Genomic DNA, 25260 nt, shown 5'->3' with positions numbered 1-25260 from the left:
CTCTATATAAAATTTCTAACACATTTACTAAACAAGTATTTTTTATGTATGCAATTTGTGAAAAGATCATTAGTAATATTCAAAATACATACATGTCACTAAACTACGTAACACATCAGCTATTGTTTCTGTTCCTAATGCTTGAAGAGTGAAAGTCATCCAGTTGACACAGCATTTTGAAGTACATTCTTAAGTTTTAAAATCTTTTACGAACAAAGGTACGTCTAAGATTGTTGAAAACACGGCTTGAATATTTTGTCTGACTAAGCAGAGCTCCAGTTCTAGGGGAAAAAAGAAAGATCAGTCCCAGAATAAGAGTTTGCTCACACTAATCCCATTGCAAGGCTGGGGTCAAACACACAGCTAGTGGCAAATTTCACATTTACATATTCGATATAAAATTTGCTGTTGGCAAATATGACCTTAACATTTACTTTTCATGAATAGTCACACTAATCAAGCACCAGCATATAAATGTTCATGAAAAATGAATACAAAATGGTCTTAAAGAGTTTGAAATCAAATTTTAATTCTGAATTTGAATAAATATTAATGTACAAGCCTACTCCTATTTGGTCAGTTCTAAATGTTATCAACTTCACAATGACATAAAGAATAATTCCTGGACAAATTTGTATTTGAAGTAATGTTTTATATCAATATATGCAGTTAACTCTGCTAAGCTTCTCAGCAGCTCAGGATCTAATCTCTGAGAATCTCAGCCCTATCTCTGAGAAAGATAATTTAGTACTTCAGGGAATGTGTTCAGTGGTAAAAGTTTTCAGCTGAGAAAACGCATAAGAACATACTTTCATGCCACTTAGTGCAATGACATGCATTTCTGCTGAAGAATAATTGTACTGCATCTAGCTGAAGTTGAGAAAATTACTTTGTTCTCAATAAATACTTGTAAAAAAGAAAGTTCCCAATTTAGTAAAATACTTAGATTCATACTTTTAGGCAAATACATACATATATTGCTGGACTGGGATCCAACATAGTTATCCTGTAATATGAAATTTTCACAAATAATATTGCCTTAACATTTTTAGGATCATTTTCATCAGCATCTAAATTTTAAGGGTCTTGGCAAAATTGAGTTTGGAGGTACTCACACTGTATATTAACTGGAGGAAATTTATAGATATTTTGGAAAGAAAAGAGATTAACATATAATTCCAAGGAAGTAAAAAAGCTAATTTGTATTTCAGCATAATGATGAAAATATGCTGAATTACAGGTTTAACCAGTTTATAGCATGAGGTCTTTGTGACTTTCAAAGTTAAGCATAAATCTGATATATTCATCCAAAATGATTAGGCTACTTATCCCATTGCAACCCTTATTTTACCTTTTCTTATTTTCCTAAGTAGGCAATAATCCCACAGAAATCCACTCTTGCCAGCAGTTAATTATCATTTGAGACTATAAAATCTTATAAAAAGCATAATTTATAGACTGTTATATAGAGTGGATGTGTTTTCTGAAGCAAAAAATGCAGTATCAACAATAAAAGAAAAAAAAATGCTTTGTAAAATTCTGTTACATTGCTGCTAGGTTAATGTCAGAATATCACAAATGAATGAACAAACTACAGGCTTCACTTTTAGAAAGTGTAGGCCCCTCAAACCTTAATAATTCTGGTTTTACAATTTTCTCTGTGCTGTCAGTTTCTACAAAAATTCAGAAAATAAGCAAAACAGTGCTGATGCTACGTAACTCCAAGCTACCTAAGGAACATCTATACAGAAAGATAATTCAAAAAAGCACACTCCCTTTAGATAACACTTTCCTGTCGAGCTATAAAAATTTTGGTTTTGACACTTTCTGGGATACTAAAAGCTATAGTAAAAGTAAAAATTTAAATGTCTTGGTATTGCCAAATTCCAAAGCTCCCAGTGTTTTAATTGGAAAAAATATACTTTGTCTCACAGATTCATTGTTGTTGCCATTGTTGTGCAGGTGATTCATTTTACTCTAAAACCTCACTTATTGATTGATGGAAAGATGCTTTACACAGTCTGTAAAACCTTGCAATCTTTCAGGGTGAAAGATGTTTAAACAAAATATTTTGTCTGTTAGCATTCATTACGGTAAATGCTAGCTCTCACCAACAGTTGTCCCTGCAATCAGTAATTCAGAAATAATACATGATGACCTGAAGTGCACAGGGGATTTTGAATGTGTTTTGTATCAGACTTCTCATGTAAATATGACTGACCAAAAGATGTCAAAAAACCCTTAAGACGACTGAGATACGGTGAAGATTTTGTGAAACATGTCTGTCTATCTATTTAATATGTAAATACATTCTACTCAGAATAGTATAAGAAGGGAAGGCATTTCAGTATTTCAGGGAATCTAGAAATATCCTCAGTACTTTCTACTGCACACCAACATGTTAAAACATGGGAGTTTCTTGATGTAGAGCATTCCCTTGAACTTTCCTTTTAACGGGTCAGCACAATTAGAACCTTTGAAATATTCTGAATCAGTACTGGCTTGACAAGGGCATGCGAAGTGGAATAGAGCTACGTACATTTGCTAGACCTCACTTAAGGATATATGTCATTATCCTGGTAACTCCGTTTCAGCCTGAGCACTGACTATTTCCCATTTTGCTCAGAAAAGTACTAACAGCACAGGGAGGCAACAACTCCTGCAGGTCTCTGCACTAAAATCTAAAGAATGGTTAATCTTTGTAACTTTTAATGAAGAATTTCTTCCCTCTGTAACCACACCTGCACCAAAGCTTTTCTTGTGATCTGTGAACCTCTTACTACTGCAAGCTGTTGTACTGGCCACAGTCTTGCAAAACAGCTAACGGGAAACAGGTAGTACCAAACTGAACTTGTAGAAAGACACCAGTACTATGAGGGCAACACTAAGAAAAAAGTATACATCTAGAAATAGGCCCAGTGCTGACAAACAGATACCAAAACACCAGTACCATACTGTACCATACTAGTGGTTGAGAAGTATGGGGTGGGCCATCTGGAAATCTCCATGTATCTGGCTGGAACAGTCCAACACTGGATACTATTGAAAAATATATAGAGTCCATTCTCCTTTCCTCTTCCTCCTCCACCGAACAAACTGTCAAAAGACAAAGACCCATTGTAGAGAAAAAAAAAAAAAAGACCTAAAAATATGTACAGGTGTTAGATAACCCCTGGATAAAAAGTTTCTTCCTGGCACCCATCTGATTTTACTATAGCCAGAACAATGACAATTCTGAAGAGTTAAATCAGGTATTGTAACTGCTGGAAAATCGTCAGAAGACTCTATGTGTGTGCACATTTGCACTTCTTTCAGCACACCTCTTATTTATGACTCCCTCTGGCTAGCTACATCAGTACACACGCTCTATTTTGCTCAATGTGCTCTCCTGGGCCCATGTCAAGCCATAAGAAATATAGAGGTTGCCTTTTAGAGGTGAACATTTGCTTTCAGTCTATACCACAAGGTTGTTACCTGTTTAAAGAACACACTGTTGTTGCCAGTCGGACAGTATTTTCTAGCCCATATGGGTAAATGAAATTTTATTAATAGTGACCAGGGAAGATAATTTTCATGCCTATAGAAGGTTTCATTTTTCCTACATTAAATTGGAGTGCTTTGTGTATGTTTATTTCCTCTGCCTTTTGGAGGCATTTGATGCTCTCTGTGCTATTCTTGTCTAGTCTCACTAGATTATGGAGTAGTTTGTCCAAGTAAAACAAAAAAACCCTCAGAACACCTAGCCAAAGTGGACTATGCCTTTTCAAATATAAATCACACAGAAACAGATTTAAAATAATTGGGACTCTGGTGCTCTACCAGACAGCCAGCTCCATTTTCTTATTTTTTAATTATTGTACAGTATTACATCTATGCACAGCAAAGAAAAAATGGAGTCCCTGTACCAAAGTCAAACTGAGGTATAGCTCCACAACTGGAAGATGCTGTGCAGAATGAAATCTTTCAAAAAGTCTTCTGGAGGGTAAAACACACACATGTACAAACAATTATGAAAATATTTCTATTTGCTTCCTAAGGAAGCAAAGAAACTCGAGTCTTTACAGTAAAATATCAATGTAAACAAGGTGACAAACAAAGCATGTCTTTGGTACACACTTTAAATCCGCTGCTCAATTGCCTCTTTTCTTTGCAGCTCAGGCTTTCAGCATTAATAGAGCTGCCTGACAAAGGAGGAACCAACGGCAGTCATTTGAAGGATGTTGCACTGTAACTGGTGATTCAGTCTTTCACTCTATCCCACTAAACCGTAATGGATTTTTGCTTTGAGGACCGTAGCTATGTAATAAGGAAATAATAATATTAATCATATAGACTTGGTATTAGTCATGCCGGCATATCCTACCCCTGTCTATTAAAACTTAGTAGTACTGATGATTAGTTTTAAAAGATGAAATCTTAATAAAATGACTAATATATCTACAGGTATCTTGAGAAAAAGAAATGAAAATATAAATTAGGAAGACAAGCAACACATTAGCATATTTTAAAAGTCTAACATCATAGTCTTTGAATAAATTCACGCCTTTACTGAGTTTGGCACAAAATTTAATTATTTAAACACTAAAAAACCATAGATAAAACCAGATTAGGAAAGCACCTGAATGAATGTTAAGAATACTGCTCCAGGATATATCCTAATACAAGGAATTTCCACCACACAGGAAAAACCAGTAAACTATTTACACCTGATAGGTTCTTTTCCACTTGATGGACACTTATTTCAAACCAATGCTGAAATATTTGACAGATTATTATTAGCTCCAAATTTCATGAACAATAAGGACATTATAAATACATTGTAACAGATGTTTTCATTAATTGCACCAGGGTAGCTAGTTTCTTTTCCACTTGATAGACACTTATTTCAAATCAGTGCTGAAATATTTGACAGATTATTATTAGCTCCAAATTTCATGAACAATAAGGACATTGTAAATACATTGTAACAGATGTTTTCATTAATTGCACCAGGGTAGCTAGTTTCTTTTCCACTTGATAGACACTTATTTCAAATCAGTGCTGAAATATTTGACAGATTATTATTAGCTCCAAATTTCATGAACAATAAGGACATTGTAAATACATTGTAACAGATGTTTTCATTAATTGCACCAGGGTAGCTAAGGTGACATTAGCATTTTTTTTTATTACCTGTCTCAAATAGAAAACATCAGCTGTATGGAAAAAGTAATAACTTGGCCTCTTCTTATGAAGGAAATACTGGATTTCCAACAAGTTTACATTTCACTTTCAAATTCAAAAGTTACAAATTGCAGATTGATTATGGTCTTCTCTTAGAAGCGCTGACTATGCAACTTCAATACGTAAAGTCGCCATTCAGTCTACAGGGGAAAGGATTAAATGGCTGTGCTATGAGTTGTACAGTACAGGATCTCTGCCACATAATATGAGAAGGTGGTAATCTGTACTTGCAGGTTGCTGTTATCACTATCACCAAACAGCACAATATTAACGTAGAGATCCTTTTCTATAACAAATTCTGAAGTAGTTCATATAATTCAGTGAGCTAAACCTGATAATAGTCTAGGTCTCTGTTTCACAGTTAAGGAAACAAAGATAACATAAAAACATAATTTACCAAGAGACACATCTGCAAAGTCAAGATGGAGTGAGATTTCAGATCATTTGGTTTCCAGTCCTGTCTTACAAATACAATATGCTCGTTCTTCTGCTTAAAAACATTTACGAAAAACATTACCAAAACTATTCATAACGGGTTTTAAAAATCAGTTTGAATGAAACCACAGTTTTAAAACAAAGAATGAGAGTAAGAGTTTAATCTGCTGTACATGATTGCAGTTAAGCAGCTAGAATCCCTATACTGTCGGTTTCACATAACATATATGACTCATGGAGCACTAGCACAGTTACAGCCCTGCTATGAAAGCAGAGAAAAGGGGGGAGCAAAAGATACAATGCAGCGCACATGGACATCCCATGTCAGGTCATTCTGCTGGAAAAAGATGTCTTGTGCAAAACACAGCTGATGGCTGAACTGAAACACGGTGCTACATATCGTAGCTAGCGCTACATAAAATCTACCAAAGTCTAAATGTTTATACTGTCTTGATACCTACCTACCTCTACGTGAGCTTTTCCTGTTGCTTTTCAAGGAATGCACGAATGCCACGTTAACTGGCACATACGAACTATCATTTTTCATTAGAAACATTCCCTGAGTTTTCCCCAAATACAGGAAATAAGAAATTATTTCGTATCCATATTAATTTAATTCTACTTTTATTTCCTAAGAGAAAAACAGATGCTAAGATCCAAAGAAACCCCTGTGATATGTAACATCAGTTGATAGTACTTCCTCAGATGCTTTATTTACAATGTTAAGAACAGAGACGTAATCTTAAACATATCAGCATTCATTTGACTGAAATTCTTCCTTCTCTATGGGCCCCAGATGCTTTTGTGCACTATAACCCTGGAAACAGGAAGAGCAGTAGATCTAACACAAGATTTTTGGTAGTATGCAACTGAGTTGACTCGTACTCTCCTACTCCGAGCCACTCAGTAGTAGCTCAAGGGAAGTAGCTCACAGCAGGGCCTCTCACTCGCTCCCAAAATTTTGTCCATTGTTAGTGGTGTAGTGGCTAGACCCAGAACCACCAAAACTGTCCACATGGGCTACAAGAACAGCATTATGTTGGTGATTGCTTATCTATCTTTGTTTTATGTTTGGACAATAAATGGAGGTAAGGGCTACAGATACATTAGTTTCCAGACTACAAATATATCCGTTTCCAGCCTCATGAATAATCATAGCCATTGTGAGCCCTTAAAAGACTAGGCGTGTGGATTGACAAGCTGTGCATTGTTGGACCATATCAATTAGACAGAAGCCTAAACTCATAGGTCTGTCTATACATAAAACTAATTTCAGCCTTTAAAAAGTCTTGTTGTAAAATGTGAAGGAGAGTCTACTGGAAAAGGAATATTTAATAAATCCAGAGTAGAAAGAGCACAAACTCATGTAAACTAACAGATATAATGGACTCTTCTTACCTCTACATTCAAGTTTATGCTGCATTTTTGGAGTCAAATTGTCAGTATGATGTTGAGAGACATTTTTTAAGAGAATTGCTAGATTTTTTTCTTTTTCCTCAACCTCCTCCCATGCTGATATTTCACCACAGAGAGCATGTATTTATTTTACCATAGGAGAGCACTAAGACTGAAGCAACGCTATGCTGCACTCAGATGGGAGTCTTTACAACCCAAGACAAACAAGCTGACATTCAGCCTTTGATAGAAACTCATAATGTGCTTTCATGATATGAATAATATTCTCACTTTCTTCAAGGAGAAAACTAAGCTCAAAATTAAATGATTCACCTAAAGCTAAAAAAAATCAGAAAAGAACTGTTTAGAGGCTTCCAGTAAGGTACACTAAGAATTTAATAAATCTACCTATCCAGTCTTATAGAAGTCTTATCTATCTCTCTATTTATCATCTATCTGCCTGCCTACGCATCTACCTATCTATTTGTTGGATTCAGGCTTCAGATTATAGTATATTTCTAGGGTAACAGGATCTGTGCATCACTGAATACTATGTCACCAGATCTAATAACTAATGAAAGATAATAAGGACAACAAAGGAGTGCCCACCAAGTGTTAAGCCAACTAAGTTCACTATATATTGGGAAAAGATTCTCCCTACTATGAAAGATGGCACTAATTTGATTAAACTACTTAATTTTGAAATTCAAATAATTTTATATACATAGTATAGTTATCAGTAAAGCATGGTGAAATACCAGGGCCAACTAATCATCAGTGTAATACAACAGGCTGCAGTGATTATGCCACAGGTCTTTTCATTGCAGAGCTATGAAGATATGACATATGCTTAAAATGTTTCTGCAAGCAGCAAGAAGTTTTGGATCTAGAAAAAGAATGAACACTCATAGGATGCACACTGCAGATACAAGTCTGAATTTTCTGTGGGCATCTTCAGCTTTACACACTGCAAAAAATTCCAACCTGGTTTACAATGAGTATCTTCTAAGACATTAAGACAACCCAAAATACTAATATATTCTCACATAATATGATACCTACTAAGTCTTAATTAGTTACAGAAAAAAAACAGAAAGAAACAAAGCTCTGAGCTCATGTACCTTGCATAGACATTTGAAAAGTACCTAGATGCAATAAGGATTGAAAATTAAGTTTCCACTGCTGTTCAACTCCCTGCTGTGAGCAACTGTGCTCCACACACTTCCTATCTTCTCTGTTACCTTGACATTAGAGCTACAGATCCTGTATTTGATAAAGACACTGCAAGAGAGAAGTGCTAGAACAATTCAAACTGCAAAGGGCATGCTGCAGACAAAAATCCCCCCTATAACTCCTGCTGGCAGACCAACTGATGTACTTGCCCTTTACTCAGGGCTATGCCTAAACCCACAGATTACTGCACAATGCATAACCGTATCTATCATTACTATAGCAGGCTTTACAACAAATTCACTCCACAAATATATAACATATGATAGTGAATGTTTCTGAAAAAAATAATTATCAGATTTCATTTACTTTGTTTTTTATATTTATTTTCTATTTTCTATTTATAAGTCCTCTGCATATTTTAGTTTATAAAATGTCATATGGACATTTTATAAATGTCCATATGGACATTTTATAAACTAAAATATGCAGAGGACTTATAAATATAAAATAGAAAATGTCATATGGACATTTTATTTTATTTAAATATTGCTCAACATTTACTATTAATTCTTAAGAATTATTCTTAGTTAGGATAAAGATTTAATTTAAAATTTTTCTGCTTGTTAAATTCCTAAAACACTTGCACGTACACAAATGGACATTCAAAACTGGTAAGATACTTTTTTTTTTTTTTCAGAGAGACTTATCTTTAAGGAGTTTTGGGCAAACAAGGTATAAAAAAAAATTTAACATGATGACACTTGCTACTCTATGTCAATATGCACCTTTTAGCTTTTCCAAAATCTCTTTTTTTTCCGTGAAAGTGTTTAAATCTGATCATAAATAGCCAACAGATTTATGTATAATTGTAATGGTTAAGAGATTGTCCCAGAAAAAAAGAAAAAAAAACCTGGTGTTCTTACCAGTTTTCAATACGCCTTTGAGTGTTCAGGTCTACACTTTTAGTAGTATCTTTTTCTCATGTCATGAAATTCCAACAGCCTATTTAAATCCCATTGAGAGATTTACCATTTTAATGCATATTAAACCAAACAGAATCACAGAATCACAGAATCACAGAATCATATAGGTTGGAAAAGACCTTTAAGATCATCGAGTCCAACCATAAACCTAACACTGCCAAAAACCATCACTACACCATGTCTCTAAGTACCTCATCCAAACGTCCTTTAAATACCTCCAGGGATGGCGACTCAACCACTTCCCTGGGCAGTCTGTTCCAATGCTTGATAACCCTCTCGGTGAAGAAAAATTTCCTAATATCCAGTCTAAACCTCCCCTGGCGCAACTTGAGGCCATTTCCTCTTGTCCTATCACTTGTTACCTGGGAGAAGAGACCGACCCCCACCTCTCTACAACCTCCTTTCAGGTAGTTGTAGAGAGCGATGAGGTCTCCCCTCAGCCTCCTTTTCTCCAGGCTAAACAGTCCCAGCTCCCTCAGCCGCTCCTCATAAGACTTCTGCTCCAGACCCTTCACCAGCTTCGTTGCCCTTCTCTGTACGCGCTCCAGTACCTCAATATCCCTCTTGTAGTGGGGGGCCCAAAACTGAACACAGTATTCGAGGTGCGGCCTCACCAGTGCCGAGTACAGGGGCACAATCACTTCCCTAGTCCTGCTGGCCACGCTATTTTTGATACAGGCCAGGATGCCATTGGCCTTCTTGGCCGCCTGGGCACACTGCTGGCTCATATTCAGGCGGCTGTCAACCAACACCCCCAGGTCCTTCTCTGCCGGGCAGCTTTCCAGCCACTCTTCCCCAAGCCTGTAGCGTTGCATGGGGTTGCTGTGGCCCAAGTGCAGGACCTTGCACTTGGCCTTGTTAAACCTCATACAATTCACCCCAGCCCATCGATCCAGCCTGTCCAGGTCCCTCTGCAGAGCCTGCCTACCCTCCAGCAGATCAACACTCCCACACAACTTGGTGTCGTCTGCAAACTTACTGAGAGTGCACTCGATCCCTTCGTCCAGATCATTGATAAAGATGTTAAACAGAACTGGCCCCAACACCGAGCCCTGGGGAACACCGCTTGTGACCGGCCGCCAACCGGAGTAAACTCCATTCACCACCACTCTCTGGGCCCGGCCGTCCAGCCAGTTCTTTACCCAGCGAAGAGTACACCCGTCCAAGCCATGAGCAGCCAGTTTCTCCAGGAGAATGCCGTGGGAAACCGTGTCAAAGGCTTTACTGAAGTCTAGATAGACAACATCCACAGACTTCCCCTCATCCACTAGGCGGGTCACCTTATCATAGAAGGAGATCAGGTTGGTCAAGCAGGACCTGCCTTTCCTGAACCCATGCTGGCTGGGCCTGATCCCCTGGTTATTCTCTACATGCCGTGTGATAGCACTCAGGATGATCTGCTCGACAACTGTGGTAACAACTGTGGTAAGCTTATAAAAGATTAAAATCTGATCACTGTTGCAAAGCCAAAGCTTAAAAGTACTATAAATATGACTATCAGCCTGTGTATACAGAAGGTGGTATGACGAAGGCCCTGAAGAATTAAGCATGATTTGCAGCACAAATTTCTAACACAAAACCAGTGCACAAAAACACTCTGAGAGGCGGAATAGTGCAGGGATCTTATCTTTTAGCCTGCACTAACTTGTTAATCAGAACTTCATCTTTATTAACTCTTGCTTTCTATACCTGAATGGCATACGTTCAATGATCTGCCATATAACAGAATGCTGTATGAAATACAGAGCACCTTTGAATCGGCAAAGTAAGTTTTAGAAAAGTAAACTTTTGAATATAACATTACTACATTATTTTAAAAATTCAGGTAAAATTCTTTGGAGCTACACAGGATTTAAAGATAATTTCTTTGGTAATCTCATTTCTGGCTTCTTTTCTGAAATATAGGGTTTTCTACTTCTGAAAGTACTTAAGAAGAGTCAAAAAGTCAAATATAACAAAAGTACATGATAATATAGCAAAGCTGACTCACCAAGGGAACCAGCCTACTATAGAGCTCTCAAATACACACAGCTTCTCTAGAAGGACTCTCCTTAATATGCTATTATTTTAAACCCATATTGATAACAGCTTAACTGAAGGAGAGCATCCTCATAAGTAACAGACAGAGAATGAAAGGCAGATGAATAATTTTGTTTCAATTTTTAAATAGGATTAAAACCAACCAAACAACAAATCTCCAACATAGTGCAAATTACAGCTTTTGAAATTAAAATGACCTCCCACCACCAGAAAGGTGTGGCACTGTTGAAAATTGATAGCTATAAGCCAGAAGAAGAAATGTTGGAATATGTTCAGCTAAAATCTGCATAATAAAATAATCACCTTTACTATAGAAAAGCCTATCCGAGAACAGCAATTACAACAAACTTACAAAGAAGAGATTGCACTAAGATCTGAGTTGCTTGCCATGCTAGAAGGTACAGTCATATTTGTTTAGGAATAACAATAATACAACTGATACCAGCACATTGCTATCAGCGGACACTATCATCTTAATAACTACAAAAGACAAAAATAGACTAAAAAACAGAAAAGCTCACCACTTCTTCATGCCTGCATTTTCTCACATTAATTCCATTAATCTGTTATTAAAAAGATAAAGAGAAGACTTACTCTACATTTCATAAGTATAGATTTCATTTCACTTTTCTAGAAAAATATAAACAAAAGAACTTGCAATTTTACTCACCTGTAGAATTGCATCTCCTATAAAGAGCAAACCTGAAAGTTCCGCTGAAAACAGAAAGCATATTTTTCACTCATTTTGTACAAAACAACCCACATTTCGTGTACCTATATTCCTATTTAATTTTTTTACATAATCTTTTAAAAATTTAAACAAAAATCTAATAAAAAACCCAACATACAACTTCAAAATAAATTATTTGGATTTTTTTTTTTAATCCCAAAATATCAGTTTTACAATGAAAGAGTGTACCCAGCCCAAGTACAAGACTATGAAACATCTTCCATCAGTCACTGGCACCTTTCAGGCCATTATGGTGAGGTATGGCATTCTTTTCCGAATAGAAAATGACTGCAGGACTAGGTCCTATTTGCCTGTGAGAGATCGTTTTTTACAAACTCTGAGGAAAAAGCAACATGGGGACTCCAGAGTTACTTACGAATGACAAATTTAACTTGTAAGCTTTTAACAAAGATACTTTAGATCCTGCATCTTTGATAAACTCAGTGGAGTATTTATGCTGGATAACATTTTATATGCTGAGGAGCTAGACAATCAGTACATTGTACAAAATCACCAGCCAAACTGAATTTTATTTTCAAAACAAAGCTATACCCTATAAATCACAAGGGAATTTACAAAATCTAATTCTACAGTTGCAATTTTTAAATATTATGTGGTGTTACAGAGCTATCTAATGCAAGTATACCTTATAAATACACAAGAAATATAACAAAGATTATTTAAGTGTCTGTAAAGAAATAAATAACCCCTAACATGAAATTTAAGGAATGTTAACAGATTACATGGGATTATTTATCTATAGTATTTCAAAACATCTGACACACAGAAGACTGTGATGACACAGAAAAGACTAGAATTGGACTTGATCCAAAACCTTTACTTATTTACTTGAGTTGTAAAATTGGAATCAATATTGACATAAATTATGATACTCAAGTACCTGTTTTAAGGACTGGTCGTATTAGCTAGATGTAACAAAGGATGCTTAAATTACTGGAGGATAGACATTCTGTTTTGGTTTTTTTTTTCTTTTTTCTTAAATAAATGCATATCTTAATATTCTTCTTCAGACACTGGGTTTGCACATACTAACACTTCATGTATGACCTAGTGTGCTAGCCTAAGCACTTTATCTGCATCACTGGTTTTAAGAACTGCATCAAATGTCACATTCTTGTTTAGAGCTGGAGTCAGTTGGGAAGAGGGCAGAACCAAGCCTGCAGAGCTTTGAGGTACAGGCTCTGGGTCAAACAGCATTTTCTGTATCAAAGATCCTTAGTACAGACACAGGGCATGACACTTCCTACACCACAAGATAGTAATCTCCTACACAAGAGATGTCCCTCAAAACTAGCTCTAAAAATCAGCAGTATTTTTATTGAAAACAGTAATGGTGATTATATTGCAGCTAGGTATTGAGGTTAGAAATAATGCATCAGCTACTGCAGCAAAAAAATAACAACAAAAAATAAAAGAAAACAGTGTGCACTTTTGTGTGCTCAATTAAACTGAAGTCTATCTTTCTTATTTTTCCTGCAGTGCTTAATAGCATTTTAATAGCTAGTGTAGGTAATATATGCCACATTATTATGTATTACATACTTGTATGTATACTGAAAAGAACGGAGTCACAAGTATAACTTCTTAAGGTTAACCTTATTGCCTTCCTTAGGGGCTCATTCCATGCTACTCTATAGCCTCTCTACACACAACTTCCACATCTACCTTTCAGAGTTGGCTTTCAGTTCTCAACGCGCTGACTCCACTGTACCTCTCTTTAGCTGTGTGGGTGAATACGAGACTTTTTTATGCTGGCACATTTTAATTGTGCAGAAGCAGCATGCTAGAATTATTGCATTACAGATGGAAGGAAATGCTTCCAAGTTTACGTTTCTGACCTTACACAAATGTACACAAATATACACAAACATAACATAGATACTAAATACACCATACTAGTATTGATTCACAACCTTCATCTCTCATTGCGCAGGTCATGAGCTGTTTAACCATTATCCATCTTCCTAGCACATATTATATCATTCCAATAATTTGAAAACCTTGCCAGTTAAAAACAGTACAGAGATTCAGCACCAGCTCTGCTTGCATTAAAAATAAGTATGGTTAAGACGTTATGCAGTAAAAGTTTTGCTATGTATGACTTGCTGCAAAGACTTACACAGCACAGCGTCTAATGCTGAAATAACATGGGGGTATTATCAACGTCCTGCCATTACCCACCCCTGTCTGAGTACTACCCTACTAACCAGTATAAAAAGACATGCATTGTCTTCTTGCGTTACCATGCTTTAATGGCCAAACATTTGATCTGCTACAGCTTCCTGGCAATAACCATTTGGAAATAAAAGCCACAAAATCATTAACTTCTTTTAAATTTGTTAAACATTTTCATTCTCTAATTACCTTCCTATTTCTCTCCTTAAAAATAATGCTTTACAAGAACTTTTTTTAAAAAATCATGTTGAAGACTGTTTACAAAATATTCCAAATACAAATCCTGTACTTTTTCAGAGAACAGCTCTGAGGAAGAGAGAGATCATAATGACATGGAGAGAGAAATGGTACACAAATAGCGTTTAATATTTCCTGAAGAATCTCAAGGCTTAATGCACCTTGCTTTAAGGAGCATGTCACAATACAGTGTACTAATCTGACACCCACCTCTTTGTTCTTTGGAAATCTTAGAAATGACCACTGGAATATTATGTTCTGCTCCACCCTGAAAACAGAATAAATGGCAATCTTGTCAGTCACTGAAAATATCTTTTTGCTTAAAATTATATTTTAACCTTTCTCTAACTGCAGTTTTCAGAGAGACTCAGAAAATAACTCTGATTCTGCATTTCTTTTTTTTTTTTAATAAATATTTGATTTAGATTAATTCCTTATTGCCTCTCACAAAGAGATTCTCAGTTGCCATCATCAGCTCAGGAAGTGAACTGAATGTTGTTCAAAACTCTACAAGACTTGAAGAAAAAGGACATCAGTTTCTGTGAATTCTGGAGAGCTTAATGTATGAAATCGTGTCCTGCAAAAGCAAAATGGCCATCACACTACAATGGCAGCCACACCGTGACCACTTAGTTTTCATGCTGGCAAGAAACAAGTAAACAAAAGCCCAAGAAAAGCAAGTTTGGACTTTTCATCTCAAAAGCAGCCTTTATTTGTTTCCATCTCTGTCACACAAACACAGAGTGAGCAAAGCAGTGGGATAAGTAACAAGGAACAGAAAAAGAAACATTAAGAAATGGAACAGCAGGTGTTCAATAAATGGGGGCAAATAAAGGAAAGCTGGACGGTAATTCAACAGTTCGACAGCAATTCAATGCTGTTGCTTTATTCAATTTATCCTGTTGGGACTGGAAATGTTCATGGTGCTTAAGAATAAAGTATTAAAAAGAAACCTTAAATAAAAAGGAAAATAAAAGAAAGAGAAAGGCAAATGCACACAGAGACACAAATATTTTTTCCTCTGTAGAGAGCATCAAAGTGTAAGCCTGAATGTAACCTGTACAAATTCAGACCATCAGAAATGACAGTCTGCCACACTGTTATTTTGCCTAGGAATCCTGGTTAAGGGTTTGCTTACTCTTCTCTTCAGCAGACAGATTTTTCTTTGGAAAGAATGGCTTTCTTAGGTCCAGGCATCCAGTGTCGAGGTGTGGAAAGGACTGACATGGGTATTTTGATGGTCTAAGGAACAGTACGTATCCCTTCTTCATGCAATAACCAATCATTTGAAACTGAACAGACTCCTGCTCTCAACAGCTATTTCTGTCATGGAATAAAGATGAATATCCTGTGAAACCGAAGAATTTTAAATAGGATTAAAGTTCCTTCTGCTAGTGGCTATCAATGCAAATGGTCCTAAAAACACTGAGTTAATAGGGATCTCAGTAATATTACAACACTTATATGTCTACAAGAAAAGTTCTATTGGCATTGCACGAGATGAGTGTTGACAAGCACAGAATGTATTGATATTTGTAGCATGGACTGAGTATTCACAAAGACCATGAGGCTACCTTCATTTCAGTCAGGCTAAGAGATGTATTCAGACTAAATAAATTGTGGCATTATAACTTGCTGAGTATCTTTCAATGCTTTTCACCAGAGGAACAGCAACAGTAAAAGTTGGCTTCACTTAAGATAATCAGTTCAAGCTCATTAAATTCATAGGACTTAAGCTACACCCTCCATATTTTTTCTTAGTCACATGCTCATTTAATTTCTTCCAAATTTTTCAAACAAACAGAAAAATAATTGTGTCAGTTCTCTTCCTAAGCCTTCAATGTTACACAAAGATTGCACTATCCAGGACATTTGAAGCTCAGCGAAGGAGTGTAGGCTTTAAAGCTCAGCATAGCTAATATAAGTCCTTTTTTCTCAGTAAAATGGCCTCCCTCCCTCCTTAGACTCAGCTCTCCAGTAAAGAGGGAAATTACTGTTATTACTAAGCCAGCCTGCAATGCACACACCATGATTATTCCTCTCTCTCCCACTATATCTAGTAAATCCATTTACACTGCAGATTTGAAGAAGCATTCAGTAATGTCCTAGTGAAGAAAATTATCTCCTCTCACTGCATCACAGTCTAGCCAGTATGAAGTATTCCTTTTAAATTAGTCATAGGAGGTGTTGCCTGCTATTCTAAGAAACAAAAACTCAAAATGGGAAAGAGAAAATAGTTGACCACCTGCCTATACCCAGTCATCGTTAGAATTTGCAGCAAGCTAAAAAATCTGTATATATTCTGCAACATCTTGTTGAATACTACTTCAGATTGACACTGCAGCCTTGCATCCTGCATCCTCCATACTTGATTCTCTGTCCTGTAGAAGAAAAAGTGTATGCGTGTCTAAATTCTGGTTTTATAGGCTCAGGAGATACTCTACTGAAGAAACCTCTGGGACTGAGGCCACTTTTCCATAGTTTTAAATTTTCCCTCCCTCTAGTGTGCACATGTAGTTATAACCTCAGAGCAGAGGAGGGAAAAAAAGTATGTCAAGTAATGATGCTGAAGTCTTAATGGCTCAGACCTCTACCAGAGTCTAACCCCGATCTCTGTAATGCAAATTTTCTTTGTAATTTTTCCTAAAGCAGGCAAGGATGAGGCTGGAATAAAGGTAACTGCCCACCTGCGGAGGTGGTCCTGCTAGAAGAGGTTGAGGAAGCTCTAATCACTGGCAGCTGTTTGAAGCTCACCGTCCTGGATGTTGGCCATTACTGGTGGGAGGTCACCCACACCTCCTTTCCCAGTGTCACATGATACAGCTCTAAAGATTTTTTCTTATCCCAGTTTTTATGTATGAGGGTTTTTTCTGAAGCTTTAGTCATATGAAAAATAAGGCGACTGAAACTAGTAACTTTTATTGACAAATGCTGTTTTTGTGTTTGGCTCCAAGTATAATAAGAAAATTACTATTTTGTTTTTCTAAGCAGAGAGAGTCTATAAAAAATTAGACCAATTGTTAGACTTTAGCATCCTCAGAGTTAGACAATGTAGGGGACATTTTTATTTCATACTAAAAGGCAACGTTTATTCCACTGACGAAAATGGGTCTGTTTTAGCTTTAAGGTCTAGCGGCACAATGTGGCTCATGTCTATGAGGATAAACTGTCTTCCCAACTGAAAAAGGGTGACTTTATACACGTTGCCTACTGGAAGCAGTCCATGTAAAGCTCTGAACTGTGTTCACAGACTGTCTTAGAGAATACTAGTTGGTGTAAGCCAAAACTGTGCCAGGAATCATGGTAGCAATTAAACAATATGGACAATAATGTGCCAATGTTAATTGCCACTTTTAAACTTTTCTTTTAGATGGAATAGCGTAGCTGGAACCAAAATGCCACTTCCAAAATGCATTCAACACCAACTTTCGCAAGTACACAAGCCTTTAAAGATGAAAAGATAAATTTTTAAACTAAAAGCTAGATGATTCATCTATTAATTAAAGCTTTCTAGCCTTTTAATTTCATTTTTTATTGTTTCAATTTGAAACACAGAGAAAATGTTAATTAAAAAATATCATAGAATGAATGAAGAGGAAGAGAATTATCTAAGTATGTACATAAGCGTGAGCAGGACAGGTGCACGTGCTTGCTTTAGTGATTTTTTGATCAAGTCAAACTGAAAAGTCAAACTGAATCTCAGCAGATCCACGATGCTGTTCATCATTTAAAAAGAATGATCAAAACAGAGGCAGGAAAATGGCACTGTACAGAGTCCTGGTAGCCAGGAGTCAGACTGTAACTGCAAAACTTAATTTATTTAATGAACTAGCAATTTTATTGCCTATTTCTGCAAGAACACTACACTCCAATTATTGAGAAACATGATGTTCTTTCAGAAGTCATACACTTAGCAGCTTCTTGTGCCAAATCTCTGCATCTCAAACTTGTCAGAGATGTGATAAATGACTGAAATACTACACTACACTTATCAATTTCTATATCTAACTCCATGGCTATTCCTTCACACACAGAGGTTTATTACTGAGGGTTCTAAAGGGGATTCAGAAATTAGAAAGTAATTCCTTCTGAAGAGTGTAAAACAGATCAGTTCTGCTTCAAATTCAATCACAGTTTTACCATTAACTTCAATAAAATGAAGTACAGCAAAACACAAAACAGTTTGGTTTTGTTCTTTCAAACCTTCAAAGAGTGGATTATAAGCAATTTTTTAAAGGGTTAAAGGGGTAAAAAAAAAATTTTTTTTAAGTTTGGATCTTGTGTAAAAATCAATCTCACAAGCAGGTTTTTTTAAGCAGTTAGCTGAATCTCTGATTTTTACAAATATAGTTGCAGCACCCAGGTTATAACACAAAGGAAGAAAGTTCCCCTCATAGAGAAGTCACCAAAAGATAACTAGGCAGTTTCATTTTGGAATTATTAACATTTTGACCTTCTGTTCTTCAGGGAAAAAAAATTTCCAAGGGTCCAGAATACTTAAGGTGGGATAAGACACTTCCAAAATTTACTCAAGAGAAAGTTAAAAGGTGGCTTGACCATGTGAGATTTCTGATAGCAAATGGGTGTTTAAGCAGAAAAAAAGCATGATAATGCCCTAGAGCTGAATTCCAAAACTAGACAAATTCATATCAAAGCACAAGCAAATATTTTAAAGTGAGGGTCATTAATCACTGTACTGCTGTAACGTGCACCTCAGATAAACTGCATTCTCTGATATACACCACTGCCAGAAAGTAAGTCCTCAGATAACCCCCATCTTTAAATAATCTGAGAGTAGCAAGACAACAGGAACTACTGTAGTACGTGGGGTTGTGAGACAGAGTTACTGAAACAAGGAGGAAAGGCCTCAGTCCTCCTCTGTCCTACAGGGTGACTTGTAGACCTCTACTTTAAGGCACTATTACACGATAATTACTTTTCTATTTAAAACTAATAATAAATATAAGTCCTTTATTAAAGTTCAGGAATCTTCCAAAACTAAGCAAAACACAACAAAACAAAGTAACAAACTGTTGTTCATCTGCAAGAGGAAGCATACTGTGATTGAATAGTAACTTTTAAAACAGAAAACTGGCACTTTTCAGAATATTTGGAACTGACATTGACACTTCATGGCATACCTAAAAAGTCCATTTCAGTGAGTCTTCATAAAGTTTGCCTACCAAACTACAAAAAACATTATTTAAGTTCCAGTTCTAAGTTGTTTCTTACTATTAGTTTAAAATGATAATAGAAGATTATATTGATTAATTAGTTGTTTTAGGTTGTGTTGGCTATCCAATTGCTTGTCAATCTTTCTTTTTCAGACTGTAGGATTACTAATAAAGGTATCTAGCAAAAGAGTTACCACGTTCCTTGATTTTTAAAAATAAATCATTAAAAAAAAAAAATCATACTGCTTGATACACATCGACAGAATATCACAGACCATAGAATTCTACTTGCCATTTTCATTACCTAATCTACACTATCCAAGTAAGTTTGAATTTCCTTTGTTGAAAGAAATCTCTTTGCTATTTAATGACATCTGTTGAAGAGATTCCATCACCTGATTGTTAGTTATTCCAAAAATCAAAAGAAATCATCTATTCATGCCTGAATTTATGTAGCTTCACCTTTCCACTACTTACATTAATTTTGATCAAAATATCTATGCAATAAAATAAACCTAGAAAATGTTTAAATAAAATAATTTTATTTAAAGCCTTTATCTGTAAATTCTATTGCAGATGCTTGTAATAAACTTGATAGTTTTTTATTGTTATTTTTTTCTATGCAAATAAGATCTTATTAAAAAAAAAAAAAAAAAGAAAAAGATAAATTCCCTTCCAGGCTGAATTCACAATCTGTTTTGGCACTTTAAAATACTTTTGCAATTTCCAAGAATTTTCTTCAGAACAATGGATATCTTGCTCTAAAACTTTAAGAATACCTTACTCCACTAATTTAAGAAAGACCATTGCAAATTCACTATTTAATTTACATTTCTCAATGACAGTTTATTTTATACAATGTACCTGATACTTAAATAATGTGATCTTGAGGTTGTCAGCAATTTTAATTGTAAAAGATAACCCATTATAATGTATAACTAAAAAATCAGTTTTATTGACTCTTGATGAGATTTGCTCTCCAAACCTCAAAAGCCCTTATTATAACCAGTTATTTCTTAGCACCAGCTAAATAAAACCTCATTCCCCCATATTCTTGATTTTACACTGACACGCATTACTTCATCATTATTCAGTGAACTGTAACCTATAATGATATTGGAGGAAAATAACTTGTGTGCTGTTGACTAAACTCATGAGAAACTTTGGCCACAAAATAGCAATTAGTTTTCCTTGAATAGAGGTTTTAGTGGGTCAAGATGATAACAGCAACTGTACCAAGACATATTTTAAGAACTAGTATTTCTATTCAGCAATATTCTTATCAATGACAACACAAATGCACATTAATCCCTCTTTTGAGTCACTTCTTACAATGTCAGTACTAGCAGATGTTCACAGGAAAGTCTATACTTTCAGTTTATATGCATAATTTAAGCCTCTTTGCATTCATGTGAAGTACATTTCACTTTTTTAATTGCTATCTTGAGACGGAGGACTGCTGTGTTTAGAAGATAAAATTAATGTTGTGTTGTCTACACTGAGATTCAAAGCTAAGGTAAGGCTTTCAAAATCATAGATTATGATGACAAAAATTAACCATTCCTCCCTCTCCTCATCCCTCCCTCCCTCCCTCCCTCCCTCAAAAAGGATCACCTACACTTACATATGTTCTTAAATCTTACTGAAGAAAGCAAAAATATGGTAACATGATAAATTGCTGCCTTTGCTTGATCTACAGCAAAATAAACCATATGAGAAAGCAATAACACTGTCTGTCCTACTAATGAACTGCAGTGAACTAATGTGATATTCTTTGTAGGAGAATTGATGATGAACATATTGGTTTTTCCATGTGCCTGCCACTGTAATTTAGCATTCATTAATAAATACTTAAATTAGAGTGCTGTTGAACAAAAGTACAGTCTGTGCAGTTGCAAACACTTTTCAACTCTCATATCAAATCTTATTACAGAGTTGCTCAGCTTGAACCTTAAGGGAATGATCTTTCCATTGCCTTCCATTCCACAGGGCAGGGTAGTTGCTGGTTGCCTACTGTGACAGTATCTGACATCCTAGAACATGTTTGCTCTCTGGTTTCTAGTCCTCTACAATATAGTTTGTCCTCATTAAAAGTAACATTAACTGTATACAAAGACACTTTTTGTGTAACGTGGAATAATAGACCAAAAAAAATCATCCTACCTTTATACTTAATCCAAATCCTCCTACAGTCTGTCTTCTAATTGTTACTGTTCTTTCCTGGAAAAAAAACAAAGCAAGTTTTGTTAGATTTAATGTTTTCTGCCATAACATCTATATTCACACCTCAGTAAGTTGTTTCTGTGCTTCCATCCTACATTGATTTTTCTTGTTTTAATAAACTTGTGAGTTCCTGAATGCGAAAATCCCATGAAACCTATGTTGCAGAGGAAAAAGGTGGAAGAAAAGCAGAGGTCCCTTCTCAGACAAAAATTCATTTGTTCAATTCATACCATACTAGCAAGTACTGCAATGCAATAAGAACAGAACTGTAGAGTTTAATAGTTAGTGCACAACACACGCATTTCAGAGGTATTAACCTTGACCAGTCCTAGATTGGTCCCATGTGCAGATTGAGCACTACATACTGAAGTACATAAACTGCACTCCTGTAGCATATTTTCCAATTTAGTTTCATCCAAAAGGAATACAGCTTGTGCACTCCAAGACCACTCAGTGATGCGAACCAAAGCATGATAAGTGCACATGATCCAGAAATTCATTTCAAAGCACAGTCCTGATCTAAATTAAAAAACTAATACAAACACAGCCACTGTTGACCTCAAAGCTAGGTTTAAAAATTGTAAGCAATGATTTAAAGGGTGTTGTTACAGACAGAATTATTTAAAACAGCCAATTTTTTTTCTTTTGTTGCTCATCCTAAAATTTGTTCTGTAAAAACTTAGGCTAGTATTGTCTTAGATATGAACATTTACAAAAAAGACTTTTTTTTTCTAGTCTGTCTTGTTGACTTTATTCCCAAAGATCATTTAGAATCAGTCAATTTGGTTAGCGCTAAAAAAATCTTAGTAGCAGATATACCACATGTCCAGATACAAATATATGGAATATATAGATTTTTTAGTGCCCTCTACATGTGGTCTAGATTTTATACTCATTTCATTATATATATTGCATAGCATAAGTCTGCATATGTATTTTATCTCTATATGTTCATATATTTCAGCACAATCAGCATAGATTGCCAGTGTCAGTCAGATTTGAATAAGTCTCTCATCAGAAACATACCAGTAAGAGAGAGGATGAAATATCTATAGAGCTATTTTTTCCTCCTTACTTCATATACAGAAAGGAAAAGAAAGGATGCAGGGCTACCACATAAGAGTTTTGGAAAACTGATATTGCTGGATTTGGGGGAAAATCCAGTTGCCTTCTTTTTCACATTTGTGACAAATATGAATTGTGTAACTGCAGAAAGAGCAAGCATAAACTAGTCAAATATTTTGGATGGCAAGACAAAATGGATTGCCTAAAATGAGACTTTCCATTTATTTATTTAGGCTAATGCTTGTAAATATTTAATCTAAGAAAGAGGTAGATAATTTTGCTGTTAAATGGCCAAACATTTCAATTTTTTTTTTTTTTTTTTTTTTACATTTGAAATGCTTGAAAAAAATATACTCCTATATTTGTAACCCACAAATAAATGTGTAGCATGGCAATAGAGGAATATATGGCTATCCTGTTTCATCCATGTGCTTCTGCACTGTTCAGAGGGACCAGAAGAGCCTTCTCAGCTCTCAACTCACACCTTCCAGGAAGAAACTTTCATAAGGAAGTTCCCAGAAACTAGGTTCAATCCACAAAGTTATTTCACTTCAGGCCACAAACTGTACTGAGAAAACCTTTTGTCTGCCAGGAGGTTTCAGCCGCAGGTAATGCTGCAGCCAATATATTCAGGATAAATGACTATAGGCCACAGTCTGATGTGTGGTCTGAGCTGAGTTTACACAAATGAACACGAAACACTCAGCTGTGGCTCCACTGGTAGCTGTATTTTTCCTGTTAACTCCATCTCATTTCCAGCTCCAGCTTGTGTTGAACATCTAGTTAAGAACAGAATCTTGACTTGTACTCTCTAGTCAATGCATTCTAGTGTTTTTGTTATACATCCTCAAATCAAATAGAAAATACTTGTTACCTAAGAAGATGTTGAAAAATAGCAACCTTTTAATAAAGATAAACTGGCTTGATAGTATTACCTTAACCATGAAGGAATAAAGAATATCACACTTTACAATTAAATTGCAAATGAAATAGTATGCTCAGTGAAAAACGTAAATCTTCATTAAAATCCGTAGTTCATGATACGTCAGTAGTCACTGTGAAGTTTAAATAGTGGCACCTGAATATGTTCTAAGCTGGAGCTACGCTTTTAAAAAGCCTAATAGAAAGCTGTCCTGCAGAATATTTCTACCCTTGTTGTTGTCTTTCTTAGCACAACACACACACAAGTACCCATATAAAAGAGTCAATAAAATATTCTTTCTGGTTTTCACTCAAGCCAAGGCAGAATCAAGCCAGCCCTGAAAACACCTGATTTGGGGTCTTTTGTGAGTTTACCAGTGCTGTCTGACAGGAAACTAGAAACATTTTACACTGGAGTTCGGCATTACTTTTGAAGAGAAAGAAATGCATGTTTCAGAAATCCTTTGCTAGCATAGCAGAGTACTAGACAAAACTGTGTACAAGTAAGCAAAGGGAACAGAAAAATTTCAAGCAACTGTAATTTTCCAGCACAACATAATTTATCAGGGGATTTCATCTGGTATTTTTCTAGGTTCTTTTCTGTTTCCATTGAGAGTAGATATTAAATGTTTCAGATCTGGACTGTTACTGAACTGAATTGAACTTTAAAAACATACTGCAAACTAGATCCACTCGAGTGATATGTTATGTGTAATGAAGGCATTGCATTGTATTTAACCCGGGCTAATTCAACACACTTCTCAGTCTTACAATAAAGAAAGAAATATTACTTTGGTGTATCTTAAGTGTAAAGACTTACATATTCTTCACAGCATGATAGCTAACGATTACAAACATGCAAACAATTAATTATCTTCAAAAATACAAATCACAATTACATATGAGTTATATACTTCATTAGTAAACCATCAATAATCCCCTAGTCTGCGACTGCAAACCTCACATAAACAATATAGTGAAACAGCTTTTCCAGAACTGTCAGAAGCATCACACATATCATACACCAGAATTTTGGCTTAGGATCAGACCCCAGCTCCGATCAGCTCCTCTTTTTTTACCCAGAAGTTTAGAAGAAAAATAAGACTCATCTAACCACAGTTAATCCATCTGAAACTGAGCCATTGTTCAAGGCAAGTTTTCTCCTGTAAACAGTAAAGAAAAATAAATACATTCAATCCAGGTGAGTCAAACCAGGTGCCCAAGTTAGGTGATAATCATCTTCATCATCTAGGTCCTCCATCAAGTATAGAGTCAGGATGTCAAATTTAACTTTGGAAAGACAAATCCCCCCCTTTAGAGTTGCAAAGTAACTTGAATAAGTATTTTGATGGTACATATCAGCTTTGAAATGTTTTGCCAGAAAACTCTTTTATGCGTGTAAGTTTTTCTTTGTGACTTGCATGTGACTTTTTGTATGTGACTTGCAAAAAGCTCCAAACCAAGC

The 25260-nt window shown here is 35.7% G+C and overlaps 1 protein-coding gene across 12 annotated transcripts in view; it reads right to left on the bottom strand.

The window, feature by feature from the left end:
* SNTG1 (syntrophin gamma 1) overlaps positions 1 to 25260 on the bottom strand; it is a 348105-nt gene that overhangs the window by 122372 nt on the left and 200473 nt on the right. For 5 of the 12 annotated variants that reach the window (XM_075494642.1, XM_075494639.1, XM_075494638.1 and 2 more), the window contains 4 exons: positions 21750 to 21806; positions 14623 to 14680; positions 11920 to 11963; positions 11771 to 11812 (listed from right to left, as the gene is read on the bottom strand). In XM_075494642.1, the coding sequence (XP_075350757.1) occupies positions 11771 to 11812; positions 11920 to 11963; positions 14623 to 14680; positions 21750 to 21806 (201 nt within the window). Of the gene's footprint in view, positions 1 to 2960; positions 3097 to 11770; positions 11813 to 11919; positions 11964 to 14622; positions 14681 to 15550; positions 15761 to 21749; positions 21807 to 25260 lie in introns of all 12 variants that reach the window. The other 7 variants (XM_075494644.1, XM_075494643.1, XM_075494649.1 and 4 more) reach the window with 6 other exon arrangements.

Source organism: Mycteria americana, chromosome 2 (genome assembly GCF_035582795.1).
Source record: "Mycteria americana isolate JAX WOST 10 ecotype Jacksonville Zoo and Gardens chromosome 2, USCA_MyAme_1.0, whole genome shotgun sequence".
NCBI lineage: Eukaryota > Metazoa > Chordata > Aves > Ciconiiformes > Ciconiidae > Mycteria > Mycteria americana.
The sequence above is the reverse complement of the archived record's forward strand: the minus strand, read 5'-3'. Positions and strand labels throughout refer to the sequence as shown.